Below are 12,909 nucleotides of genomic sequence, written 5' to 3'. Positions count from 1 at the left end.
TAATGCTATTTGTAGTCTACCCGTGGTACTCTTGCCATCTAATCTAGGTGCCGTAAAATTAATCATTAATTTTGTTTTTTAATAACTTTTTACTTTTTTGAGTTATAGAAGTCTTTATTTGATGCTTCATGTGTACTGTGGGTTTGAAACACAAAGCCATCCGGCTATGGCTGCTGAACAAATATAGGACGAATATCGATTTTTTATAGTATCCAGTGCGTATACTTTACTTCATAGGGGGAAGTTCATCATGTCTTTTACATAGAAGTTCTACTATTTTTTTTGGGAGAAAAATTAAGTTGACAAGTAAAAAAAATGTCTAGTAACTGTATCTATCCTCTTTCGTTGGTATCTACTGGTTAATATCAAAGTGAGTATAAGAATTTAAAACTATTTTTCGAAAATTTGCTTCTTTTAAAACTGAAATTGATGAACATTACTACCTAAATTTTATAGTTTCACGTGCGTACTATTGTATTTTCGCTGAATAGTACAAGTTATGTCGTCATAAATAATTTTAAAATATGTAAATACATATCCACATGTAAATTTATTTATATTCTAATTTTCAACAGCTTGGGCCTTACGAGCTCCAGTAAAGTTTGGATTGGCGCCTGGTGGATCGGTTTCGTTTTTGCTGCCGCCGCTTGCGTTCTGCTCTCCATACCGATTTTCGGTTACCCAAGTTCATTACCGGGCGCCGAGCAACTGCAACAGCAAAAGGTGTCGGAGGCCTACAATGGCGATAGCAATAAGATTGAGCAGCCCTTCACCAAATTAAAAGAACTGCCAAACGCACTAATTTCATTGCTGAAGAATCCAACATTTTTCTGTCTGAATTTGGCTGGTGCGACAGAGGGATTGGTGATCGCTGGTTTTGCCGCTTTCTTGCCCAAACAAATCGAGAATCAGTTCTGTATTTCGCCAGTTTGGTCGGCTCTCTTGATGGGACTCATCACAGTGCCTGCCGGTGGTGGTGGTACATTTCTGGGCGGTTATCTGATCAAAAAATGGAATTTAACCTGCTCACAAATAATAAAAATGTGTTTAATAATGACAATGATTTCGGCGTGTTTTACATCTTGCTTTCTGCTTTCGTGCCCCAATTTGGATTTCGCTGGTGTGACTACACCTTATCGCGAAGGAAGTTTGCACAACGTAAATGAGGAACGGCAGCAAAATCTGACTGATGGCGTTGAAAGGTCTTATCTGGGTACGGAGCTCCAAGCGCAATGTAACTTCGAGTGTGGATGCAATAAGTTGAATTATGAACCGATTTGTGGCGCCGATGGTGTACTCTACTATAGTCCGTGCTTCGCGGGCTGTGGAGAGGAATACAACAGGAACCACATAAAAACTTACTCGAATTGTTCGTGCATCGATAAGAAAGCGTTTAGAGCAGCTGATATGCCGGACGCTACCAACACGATGTGCGAGTCTACATGCCAGTATTTGCCATATTTTGTGGGCTTATGTTTTGTGCTGATGCTGTTCACTTTTTTATCGACCATGCCAGCATTGTCGGCTACTTTAAGGTAATTTTTGTTTCAATTTTAATTTTGTTTTTGTTTTATTTAAATTTATCATATTTATTTTGTTTCGTTCTATTTCATTTCAATAATTTATTGTTTTGTATTTAGTTTAATTTTATATTATTGTATTTTATGACATATTAATTTATTTTATAAACAAATTAATAAATTTAAGTTATTTACTTTAAATTAATTAATTTAATTTTTTAATTAATTTAATTTAATTTAATTTTATCTTTTTCTATTTTATTTTATTTTCTTTTATTCTATTTTATTTTTTTTTTTAAGTTATTTAAATAGTATATATAATTTAGTATAAATTAATTTTTTTTTTTTTTAATTAATATAATTGAATTATTTTTGGTTTAATATGATTTAATTGTATTTTATTTATCTTTTATTTTCATTTATTTTATTTTATTTTCATTTATTTTATTTTATTTTATTTTATTTTTTAATTAATTTAATTTTATTACTTTAACTTAATTTAGTTTCTTTACTTTATTTAACTCATTTGATTTAATTTAATTTTATTATTTTTTTATTTTCTTTTATTCTGTTTAATTAATTTTTTTAACTAATTTAATTTAATTTCTTTACTTTATTCACTTTTATTTTATTTTAATATAATTTAATTTAATTTTATTTTGTTTATCTTGTTTAATATAATTTAATTTAATTTTCATTTAATATAAACTAATTTTATTTTCCCTTATTTTTTTGCCTTTTTTAATATAATTTAATTTTATGCTATTTGATTATATTTTTATTTTTTACCTTATTTAGTATAATTTAATTTAATTTTATTTACCTTTTATTAAATTTTTTTTAATAATTTAATTGAATTTTATTTTATTCTGTTTTATATTAATTTTTACCTATTTTAATAATTTAATTTAATTTTGTGCTATTATATTTTATGTAATTTTTTAAACTTATTTAATATAATTTTATTTTTTTACCTCATTTTAAATAATTTACTTCAATTAATTTTTTTCTTAGTTAATTTAATTTAATTTTCTTAAACTTATTTTAATTTTATTCCTTTTCTACTAATTTATATATTCATATGTATTTGTATGACTATACGCACAGATGTGTTCACGACGACCAGCGTTCCTTTGCTCTGGGCATTCAATGGATAAAAGTTCGCCTGCTGGGCACTATACCAGCACCGATGATATTTGGCACCCTCATCGATGACTCGTGTATTCTTTGGCAAGAAACTTGTGATCTAGACGGAGATAGAGTTGGTGCTTGTCTTGTCTATGACAATAACAACATGAGCAAGTAAGTTAAAGTAGCTTAACAATACAAATTATTACTTTTATTAAATTAATAAATATTAATATAAATATAAATAAATATTATATTCAATCTTCATAGGTACATGTGGCTACTGGCACTGGTGGGCAAAACTCTCTCTGTTATATTTTTCTTTGGCGCCTTTTGGTTTTACATTCCACCGAAACAGTCAGCTGTTAACAGCGATAACATAGAGCCTGTAAATAACAGCACTGATATCAAGATTGTGGCCAATGTAGACGCCGACTGAATTGTACTGCTAATAAACATGTGCAAAAATATACATTTCGATGGATATATACGTGTAGGCATATGTTCTTGTTTAGAAGGAACCCTCAAAACAAAAGAGAAGTAGTTTTTAATCTCCCTCTCACATGCAAGTACGTACTCGGAGAAGCATGAAATGTAAACAAAATATGAAACAAATGGTTGAATGCATAGCCATACATATGCATAGGTGTTTGAGTGCGTACATGTATGCATGTGCAGGGAAACACATGTGCTGCCAGCTGATTACAGTTAAGGCGAATAATAATGAATTTTAATATTTATATGTAATATTTAATGTCTGTAGATTTTTTTATTAACAAACATAACCATTTGCCATCAGTAGTTTTTAATATCTGGATATAAATAAGTGTGAAAATAAATCGAATTGTTGATTAATTCAATAAAAAGAATTTGTCATTTTTATATTAAAAGAAAAGAAACGGTGAATGCCACTTATCTGCAGAATGGTTCAAAAAATGGGTAACCTTTTTGCCATTAATGGTTTTTGGCCAATGTTTTTAAAAATTTGTACGTACTCACGTTCTTTAAAGTATTTAAGTCAAGGGATTAAAAGTACATTCACAAAATTGTACGCACTGTTTCTTTTTCTATATGTATTCAAAGTTTAAAACAGTGAAGCAATCAGTTTATTAACGATAGATCATGTTATGACCGATACCTTACTGTTAGGATAATAGGACAATATAAGGATTCATTACGAATACTGGAGAAGTGTGGATAGTATTGGGTATGGGAATAAGTTTTCGTCCTCGTAAAAGAAGTGTCGCTACTGATATTATTTTTGTGTTCGCTCTAGTAATATACCGGTGATTTGAAGATGTATAAGTGAGGTCTCGATTGCAGTAGTTGACATTCGTTTGAAGTGTAAAGATCATTTTCTATCTTATGTCAAAAATGTCTCCGTTCGTCCTGAAAAACCAACATTTGCGGGAAGTCAAGCTTCATTATTACCTTTTAAAGAAAAGTACAACTGAAATGTGTAGTATACTAATCAATATTTAAGGTAATCACGCTTCATCAATTACAACTTGTAAAGAGTGGTTTCGACGCTTCCAAAGTGGCGATTTCGACGTGAGTGATAAAAATCGCGAAGGGGCACCGAAAAAATTCGAAGATACTCAACTACAACAACTATTGGATGAAGACGCATGTCGAACCCTTGAGGAGGTATCTAAAGAGTTGGATGTTGATAGATCAACCGTCGGTAAGTGTTTGCACGCGATGGGAATAGTCCAGAAAACAGGTAACTGGGTACCACATCAATTGAAGGAGAGACGTTTGGTGGTGTATGAGATGCTTCTTTAACGGCAGAAAAGAAAAGATTATGATAACCCTAAGCGTCGAAAATGTTGCAGCCTGCCAGGTGAACCAGGTCCATTGACAGCGAAAAAAAAGCAACTGCACATAGCTCCTCCCTGATCACCAGGGACGGCTACAACGTGCACAGAAAATATCGCGAGCGGTACCACGGTGGTGGCCTAGCGTTTATAGTCCACCACACAGTGTAGTATCGTCTCATCGATGAAGGCATCGACCGCAAGGACAACACCTTAGAATGTCAAAGGATAGCTGTCCGGTCAGGCGATGCCGAGCTCGAAATTTATAATAATATTTACATACATATTTGGTGTGCCCATCAGGAGTAAAAACCGATTGGTAGTAGGTCACTTTAATGCGCATCACGTTGTTTGGCAAATTATCGTATGGGACAGGAGATAGATGATTTGACATTCAGCACTGTAAACGACGACGCCCCCACTAGGGTAGTGGGTGATTGCAGCAGCTCGCTTGACATCACAATTGCTAGCACAGGTCTGGCGGTCTATGCTATCGCTTTCGTCAGACGACTTGCCCATTATCATCTCGATTGAGAAACCTGCCGACTCTGTTTCCGCGGATCACCGGTCATACATCAACTTTAACAAAGCTGATTGGACTAGATTAGCGGAATTTACTGAAGACATCTTCGCCATTCTCCCCATTCCCACCAATGTGCGCGCAGGCAAACGCGCATTCCGCGAAGTGATCACAGCCGCCGCGGCTCGCTTCATACCCGCTGGAAGGATGCGGGACATACGTCCCAATTTCCCAGCTGAACGACCGTGATCTCCTACGCCAGGCCGATCCCGGGGATCTTCGGATAAAGGATCTCAATTCTGAGATTTGGCAACTCGTAACCCAATATAAGTGGACTAAATGGGAAGAGCATCTGAAGTCCTGCAACTTCACCTCTGGTGTGAGCAAGCTCTGGCCACCGTAAGGTCAATGTCGAGCCCGACGAAGCACAACGACAAGGTGGATATCACCTTCAACGGTCGTGCATCGTCGAATCCGATGAGGTTCAGGGGGCCATCAAATACATGAAACGATCTAAAGCAATTGGCCCTGACGGACTAAACATGCTGATGCTGAAAAAGCTAGGTCCATTGAGAGTAGAATAGGCCTTCAATTTGTCTATAGCCACTCTCATCATTACTGATAAGTGGAAATTAGGGAGAGTGGCCCCACTACTGCAGCCTGGGAAACCCGCCAACCAAGGGAAGTCTTATCGCCCCATAACTCTCCTTTCAACAGTAGTGAAGACTCTTGAAGCCCTTCTACTCCCACTCCCAGCCTCACACCAGCATGGTTTCCAAAGAGTGCATAGCACCACCACGACACTCACTGCCATTAACCCCCGGGTAAACCTCGGACTCGAATAAAACCGCCCCTGCGAGAGGACTGTCCTAGTAGCGTTGGATCTAAAAAAGGCTTTCGATACAGTCAGCCACGCCACGCTACTAGATGACTTTTTACAGTCGACACTCCCGCCAGGGCTGAAAAGGTGGACCGCGAACTATCTGAGTGGTCGTCATTCGTCGGTGATATTTCGAGACCAAACATCTTAACACAGGAAAGTAAAGCAAAAAGTACCGCAGGGTGGTGTCTTTTCACCCTTGCTTTTCAATTTCTATATTTCGAAACTCCCCCAGCCACCAGAGGGAGTCTCAGTGGTCTCATACGTCGACGATGATGGCGTCGGGCAATGACATTGATGGCCTATGCTTCAAAGTAAACGACTACCTCGCCAGCCTTTCTTGCTTCTTCGCTGCGAGGAACTTACAACTCTCCCTCACTAAGTCCACGACGACCCTCTTCACCACCTCGACAAAGGAGGCCAAGCTACAACTCAAGGTAAAAGTCGATGACACACAAATTCCGACGGTTAACAACCACAAAATACTGGGAGATACCTTTGACAGCTTGCCCCCCTTTTCAGCGCATACAACCGCTATTGCAACTAAAGTACAAGATCGCAACAAGGTCCTCAAGTCGCTTGCCGGCAGCACTTGGGGCAAAGGCAAGGAAATGTTGCTATCGACTTTCAAGGCAATAGGCCGACCGGTTCTAAACTATGCTGCGCCCGTCTGGTCGCCTGGAACCAGTGATTCGCAGTGAACGAAGTTTCAGACCTGCCAAAACACTGCATTAAGGACCGCGACTGGATGTCTTACTATATGATGTCATCGATACACCACCTACACGATGAGGCCCTTCTGCTGTCTGTGAAAGAGCATAACAAACTTCTCAGTAAGCAGTTTCTGCTAGGGTGTTACCCATGCAGACACCTGCTTTAGCCTGAGGCACCTCCCAGGCACGTCAGGAGGCATTTCCTCAACTACGCGGACGAGATCCAAAACAAAACAGACAGACAGCTACTGGTTCGGACAGTGTACAGACAGGCCATAAAGGACATTCATCGGGAGACCCTCACCACCTTATTAAATTCCCGACCGCCGAATGCCGTTATCGGAGTCCAACCACCACCAATCGCAGACGAAGAGCTCCAACTTCCCCCGAGAGCCCCGCGTAACCTTGGCACAATTACGTTCTGGATACTGTAGCAGGTTAAACTCCTACTTATCCAGAATCGACCCCGATATACTAAACATATGTCCGGCATGTGAAGGCACCTCGCACGACACTAACCACCTTTTCACATGCCCCATCAAACCCCTTCATCTATCACCCCCCTCCCTCTGGGCCCAACCCGTCGAAACAGCTAGTTTCCTGGGCCTACCGTTAGATGAGCTAGACGAAGACGACCGTTGATAGGTAATGCGTTTGAATCGAGCTTTCAAAGAAAAACGACCGGAATGGGACGATAGATATAACAAATTGAATTTGTTGGACGCCAACGTCAGGTCACACGTTGCTAAATCGGTCCAGAAATATTTAGAGGGACTGAATTGGGAAATCTTGCCACACCCGCCGTGTTCCCCAGACATTGCACCTTCGGATTACCATCTACCATCTGTTCCGATCAATGCAGTCAGCCTTTATTGGAGAGCGGTTCACTTCTTACGAGAGCATTGCAAACTGGCTCAATGAATGGATCAAGTCAAAAGAACTCGAAATTTTTGACAGAGGAATCCGTATGCTGCCTGAAAGATGGAGTAAAGTTGTATCTTCCAATGGCACATATATATATATATATATATGGTATATGTGTATATAATTGTCGCATACACCCTTTTTGGGTGTTTGGCCGAGCTCCTCCTCTCCTATTGTGGTGTAGAGGGACGTGAATTAAAAGAAGGAGGAAGTGATATTGCTGTGGTGAGCTCCGAGGAGACGTAGAGTTTTAAATTGTGGTACTTAAGGCATACACCGGCGTATTATGTGAAGTAAAAGCCGTGGAGACTGGAGGCACCTGATAGCGAGAGCTGTTTCAGTGACGAAAGACGAGCGGTGAGGTACAAAGTACTAGATAGAGCTAGTTTAATGGGACAGCAGTCCTTGGTCGAGAAACACCCGGGTCATTATCGTACGTAGAGTTGCATCTATTACCTTGATGGTAATAAACAAAATACGAGGCCGCTAATTGTTTGTTGACTAAATCTGGTGATTCCTTGTCTTTTAAAGGTTCGGATGTGTAAATCTTAGAACGTTATTCAAAAATTGATGGCAACTGTAGAGCCGATGAACTAGCGAGACTCGACACCAAATTGTCCGATGAGTGCATATACAATAACATAGGCATACCCTTATAAAAATGTAAGCTACTCGTCCTTGAATAAATCGTAAGGAAAGAAAACGAAAGATGGCGTAATGAACCCACCTGCAAAATCGCCCGTCAACTGCGGCCGACTCTCAATGCTAAACGCACAGAATCCCTGTAAGCCAAAATAAACACCGGCTTAGCACACTGATTTCAGTCATAACGGGGCACTGCCTAATAGGTGGGCACGCCCAAAGGATGGGTGTGCAAGCACATGACTTCTGTAGAAGTTGGCTTGATGAGAGATTATCATAGTCTATCCAGACGGAGATTTAATATTCTAGGCAAACAATTTTTTCATGAATTAGAAGATCTCAGTTCTGCAGAAATAGGAGATATTCTAAAATTTTTGAAAAGCATACATTGGTTTTAGGAGAGATAGGGAAAGCCCCCCACGCGGTATCACAATGGGCTTTAAGCCGGAGTATGCTCCACAGGACAACCGCTTCAACCTTACCTTTTTTTGTTTTTTTGCAAATCAAAATGTCAGAAACATCATCAGGGTGCCGTCTCACCAATGGTATGTGGGGCATGCTCCCACTAACACTATAACATTTCTCCTCCTCGGCTGATTTCCTCCCTGTTACCGCGTTAACATATTTTCAAGGTGGAGCCGCGTTTATGTTAATAGACACAACAGGTTCCTGCGTCCAGGTTCCGCTCCTGTGGACGTATGGAGGCTTTACGCCATCGATAGTATTCACTCCTCCCACTGCCTTTTCAGGCCACTGTGGAGGAAGTGAAACAGCAGAGAATGTGCAATAGTCCGATACTCACAAACTATTGTCTTGTCTTCAGTTTGGTACTGTTGTGAGTGTTTGACTCAAGCGTCTGTACCTGTCGTCGGTTTGTCTAAAACAGTTGTTCTCCACTGTCCACCCGCTAGAATATATATTACAGAAGTTATGTACATTTGTGTATATACAGCTGCAACTGCGACATATCCTTATATTTTTATATCTATTCTAAGGAAAATTGAAATTAATCCGCTTTCAAAATATATCCTCATGAAATACTAACCTGCTTATTGCTGCCACAATGTTTACATTAAGGTTAGCTATATGCAAATTTTGTGATATATATTTTTTAAGGACTTCAACTAAAAAATAAGCGATTCATATAAAAGTTGTAAAATTCTTCTTAAGCTCAAACCGACGTAAAGGTTTGGTGGCGCAGTATAAAAGGAACAACCAGAACCGTTTGCTTATACAATTTACATATGCATATGTATGTACGTATGTGGGCAAATTTGTAAAACTTCCTGCTCAAGCGTTTCGTTATCAGAAATCTGCATGTAGATTACTTACAAATCGGCTTTGACCTTTATATTTCAAACTGAGTTCATATTTCGCTATACGTTCATTTTTTTCCATTTCCATTATTCTAAGCTTTTCATTACTTTCAATTTCCATTCTTTTTAGTTCAAGCTCTTGCTGTTTTAACTCTTGTTCTGCTTTAAATTTCTCTTTGGTAAATGCAAATTCTTGTTCAAACTTATATTCTTCGAATTTAAGTCGTAAACGTTGCGTTTTATTCCGACCTTCTTGACTCTGACTTAGAGCAGATAGCGAATGTCTGAGCGACTCTTTTTTAAGTTTCTTTGCAACAAACAAAGCTTCCTCCACTGGCTTGTGCTCAGTTTCTGCCGCCTCTGTATCTGAAATTATGTGTTCATTTCTATCCACCTCTGGAACAAATGGGGAATGTGCTAAAATTCGCTTATTTTCATCTTGTTCTGTGTCTGCAGGAACTGATGCATTTGCAATATTACTTATGCTTACTACAGTTTCATCATTCCAATTATTAGTTGTTTCTTTGTAGCCTTCAAATACCTTTACTTCTTCTGTCAAATCAATATTTTCCTCCGACTCATCATAGCAATCCGCAAATGAGCCATTTGAATCCAAAATCTCAACTATTTCTCCTTTTTCTTCGCCAAATATCTTTAGTAAGCGGTAATAATTTGGACACAATTTTTTCACCTTATCTGAAATATTGTTAAAGAAAGTTACAACATGCATTCATATGTATGTATGTACATATTTCTTGAGTAACTACTTTTTGATTACCTTGGAAACGCTCAGCGCTCAACAATTTAGCGTCTGGCGAGTTCGTCCAAAGTCTCGCCTTAGTGAAAATTGTTCTTAAATGGCGAACCTTCCATTTTATCAAATCCCAGGTTGCATCAATGGGCGAAATTTTGAGGAATGCCTCATAGTAAATCCGTGCTGTTGGTTTCTGAAAATTTTCTGCATTTAGTATTGTGTGTGCACAAATAAAAAGTATTTGTGCTTATACCTCCAAATTTCCATATTTTATAATATAGTCAATAATTTTACTTATTTCATCTTGCGTCCACTTTTTAATTCTTTTTTGTTGCAATTTTCTCTTCATCTTTTACACAAATCAGCAAACCAGAGCACAAGCAAATTTCAATGCAAATGCAAAATTGTAAGCTTTACAATATTGCCACTTTTTGGAAATGGAAATTACTTTGCAATTTATTTCCTTCGAAATTTCGGGCAGTTGGCAGCACAGATAATACAGTCAGGTGATTTGCATTTCAGTGCGAAATTACTCTTGCATTTAGTGCAAGCCAAGGTGAATTCACTTTGCTAAAGTAACTGATTTGTTTTGTTTTTTTGTTTTGTTTGAATGTCAAAGTGATCAGCTTCCTTGTTGCCGCTTGTTTATCTGTTTACTTTATTATTCAAATTGCAAAATATGTACATGTAACTGTTGTTGGTGCTCTAGCTGCCTCACCTTCTACGAATTCGCCTTGGTGCATGCAGAGCAAGAATGTTGCACGGCAGGAATGATGAAAGAGTGAGTACTCAATTCGCCTTGGTTGTACCTAAGAGTTGCATTTTGGTAAACTGAAATTTAATTAGAGCATTGGTTTTCTTTCCTATTGGTTACGCTACTTGAAATGCGTTTACATACTAATCCCAAAGAAAGGTAAAAAATAGTTAACCAAGAACAAGTACGGCAAACGAAATTGCCAAAAATGCCATATTTAGACATATTACAGAAATTTTATGAAAAAACATAACATTGATGGAAATATGGAATTTTAAAACCGCAGGTACGCTAGGCCACGATATTTACTTCGCTGTTATTTGATTTATAATGTTATTATTATTATTAGAAGGCCATTACGCACTGCGACCAGAGCTGATCTATTGTGAAAGGCCTATTTTGTAACCCTAGAGTTTTAGGCTTTTTAGAAATTTTAGCACAGTTTTGGGTTTGTTGTTCCAAAGATTGCATGGAGATACTACGATACCACCAAGGTGATGAAGTCTTTGTCTGCCCAACGCAGGACATTCACAAAGCACATGTTCTGAGCTTTCTATGTCCTTTTCGCAAAAGCGGCAGACATTGGTCTCGGATAGACCAATATTATTTAGATGGTACCTCAGGCTGCAGTGACCTGTAAGGTATCCGGTTAAAAGACGCAGATCTACTCTGTTTAGTCAGAGAAGTTTGCCAGATATTCCTTTGTTGGGACTTAGGAATAGTTTGGCTTGACGCTGACCGGCACAGTTAAGCCAGTGTGCGGCAAGTTTTCTTTCTTCCCATTTCCTAAGGAATTCATTAATGTGGCCCTTTGTCAGTCCACAGAAAGGCTCAGGACCAGTAAGTTGCATATTTGCTCCTTGTTTTGCAAGGTCATCAGCCATTTCATTTCCCTCATGTCCTTCATGTCCCGGAATCCAGCATAGTGTTACTATGTTGAGGTTTCCTAACGTGTTTAGAAGGTTTAGGCAATCATTTACCAATTTAGAGGTGATAGTTGTTGATAGAAGGGCTTTTAGAGCCGCTTGGCTATCTGAAAGTATGTAGATGTGAGTACCTCTCATTTTCCTTCTAAGGCATTCTCTCACACATATTTCAATGGCATGTATTTCTGCCTGGAATATTGTTGGGTAGGATCCCATCGGAATCGATTTTTTGAATTTGGGCCCATTGATTCCTGCCCCTGTTCTACCATTTTCCAATTTGGACCCATCAGTAAACCATAGCTGGGAGCCAGGTTTGAAAGTGATAGAGTTAGTTCTCCAGTCTGTTCGTTCATTGATTATAACTTGGAAGTTCCTGAAGAGTATTGGTTTGGGTGATAGTATATCATCCCTATGAAGAATGGGACTATGTAGGAAGTCTTCCAAGATCTTTAAATGTCCTTTCATATCCCCACTTTTAAGTTCAGATATACCTTTTAATCTTAAGGCACTCGAGCGAGTTTCCCTTTCAATTAGAATTGGAAGCGGTGGTATGTTCAGGAGCACACTAAATGCATCCGTGGGGCATGTTTTCATAGCCCCTGTAATACCAACACATACCAGGCGATGCAGTTTGCTTAATTCGTTTGCTGCCTTTCTTTGTCTGACCTTGGGCCACCATGCTAAGGATGCATAAGTGACTATGGGTTTCACAACTGTGGTGAATATCCAGAAGGTCATTCTAGGGTTTAGTCTCCATGTCTTACCAAAAAGCCTTGTACAGGCAAAGAATGCCCTTGTGGCTTTTGAAGTAACTCTCTCAATATGGGAATTCCACGTAAGCGCTTTGTCAAGACTGATGCCAAGATAGTTCGCTTCTGTCGAGAGTTCAAGTGCTGTTCCATTAAGGGTCGGACATTTGAGATTTATGTTCCTTCTCCTAGTAAACGGTACAAGTGTTGTTTTGGATGGGTTGATGGAGAGCCCTTTTTCCGTGCACCATTTGTTTATTATTGTA

The 12,909-nt window shown here is 38.6% G+C and overlaps 2 protein-coding genes across 2 annotated transcripts in view; one reads left to right on the top strand and one right to left on the bottom strand.

Moving 5' to 3' along the window:
- Positions 1 to 3,471, top strand: part of LOC128864556 (solute carrier organic anion transporter family member 4A1) — a 35,275-nt gene extending 31,804 nt beyond the window's left edge. Inside the window, exons 5-7 of the mRNA XM_054104278.1 lie at positions 576 to 1,535; positions 2,628 to 2,822; positions 2,919 to 3,471. Of these exons, the coding sequence (XP_053960253.1) occupies positions 576 to 1,535; positions 2,628 to 2,822; positions 2,919 to 3,087 (1,324 nt within the window). The 3' untranslated portion in view covers positions 3,088 to 3,471. The remainder of the gene's footprint in view (positions 1 to 575; positions 1,536 to 2,627; positions 2,823 to 2,918) is intronic.
- Positions 3,472 to 9,220: 5,749 nt separating this feature from the next.
- On the bottom strand, positions 9,221 to 10,640 carry LOC128863191 (uncharacterized). Its single transcript, XM_054102209.1, has 3 exons — positions 10,468 to 10,640; positions 10,239 to 10,407; positions 9,221 to 10,156 (listed from the first exon to the last, which is right to left on the bottom strand). The coding sequence occupies exons 1-3, from the start codon at positions 10,561 to 10,563 to the stop codon at positions 9,450 to 9,452; spliced, it is 972 nt and encodes a 323-aa protein (XP_053958184.1). The 5' UTR covers positions 10,564 to 10,640; the 3' UTR covers positions 9,221 to 9,449.
- Between the last annotated feature and the right edge of the window lie 2,269 nt (positions 10,641 to 12,909).

The sequence above is a fragment of the Anastrepha ludens genome, chromosome 5 (assembly GCF_028408465.1).
Source record: "Anastrepha ludens isolate Willacy chromosome 5, idAnaLude1.1, whole genome shotgun sequence".
NCBI classification, from domain to species: Eukaryota; Metazoa; Arthropoda; class Insecta; order Diptera; family Tephritidae; genus Anastrepha; species Anastrepha ludens.
This window is presented reverse-complemented; position numbering and strand designations above follow the sequence as displayed.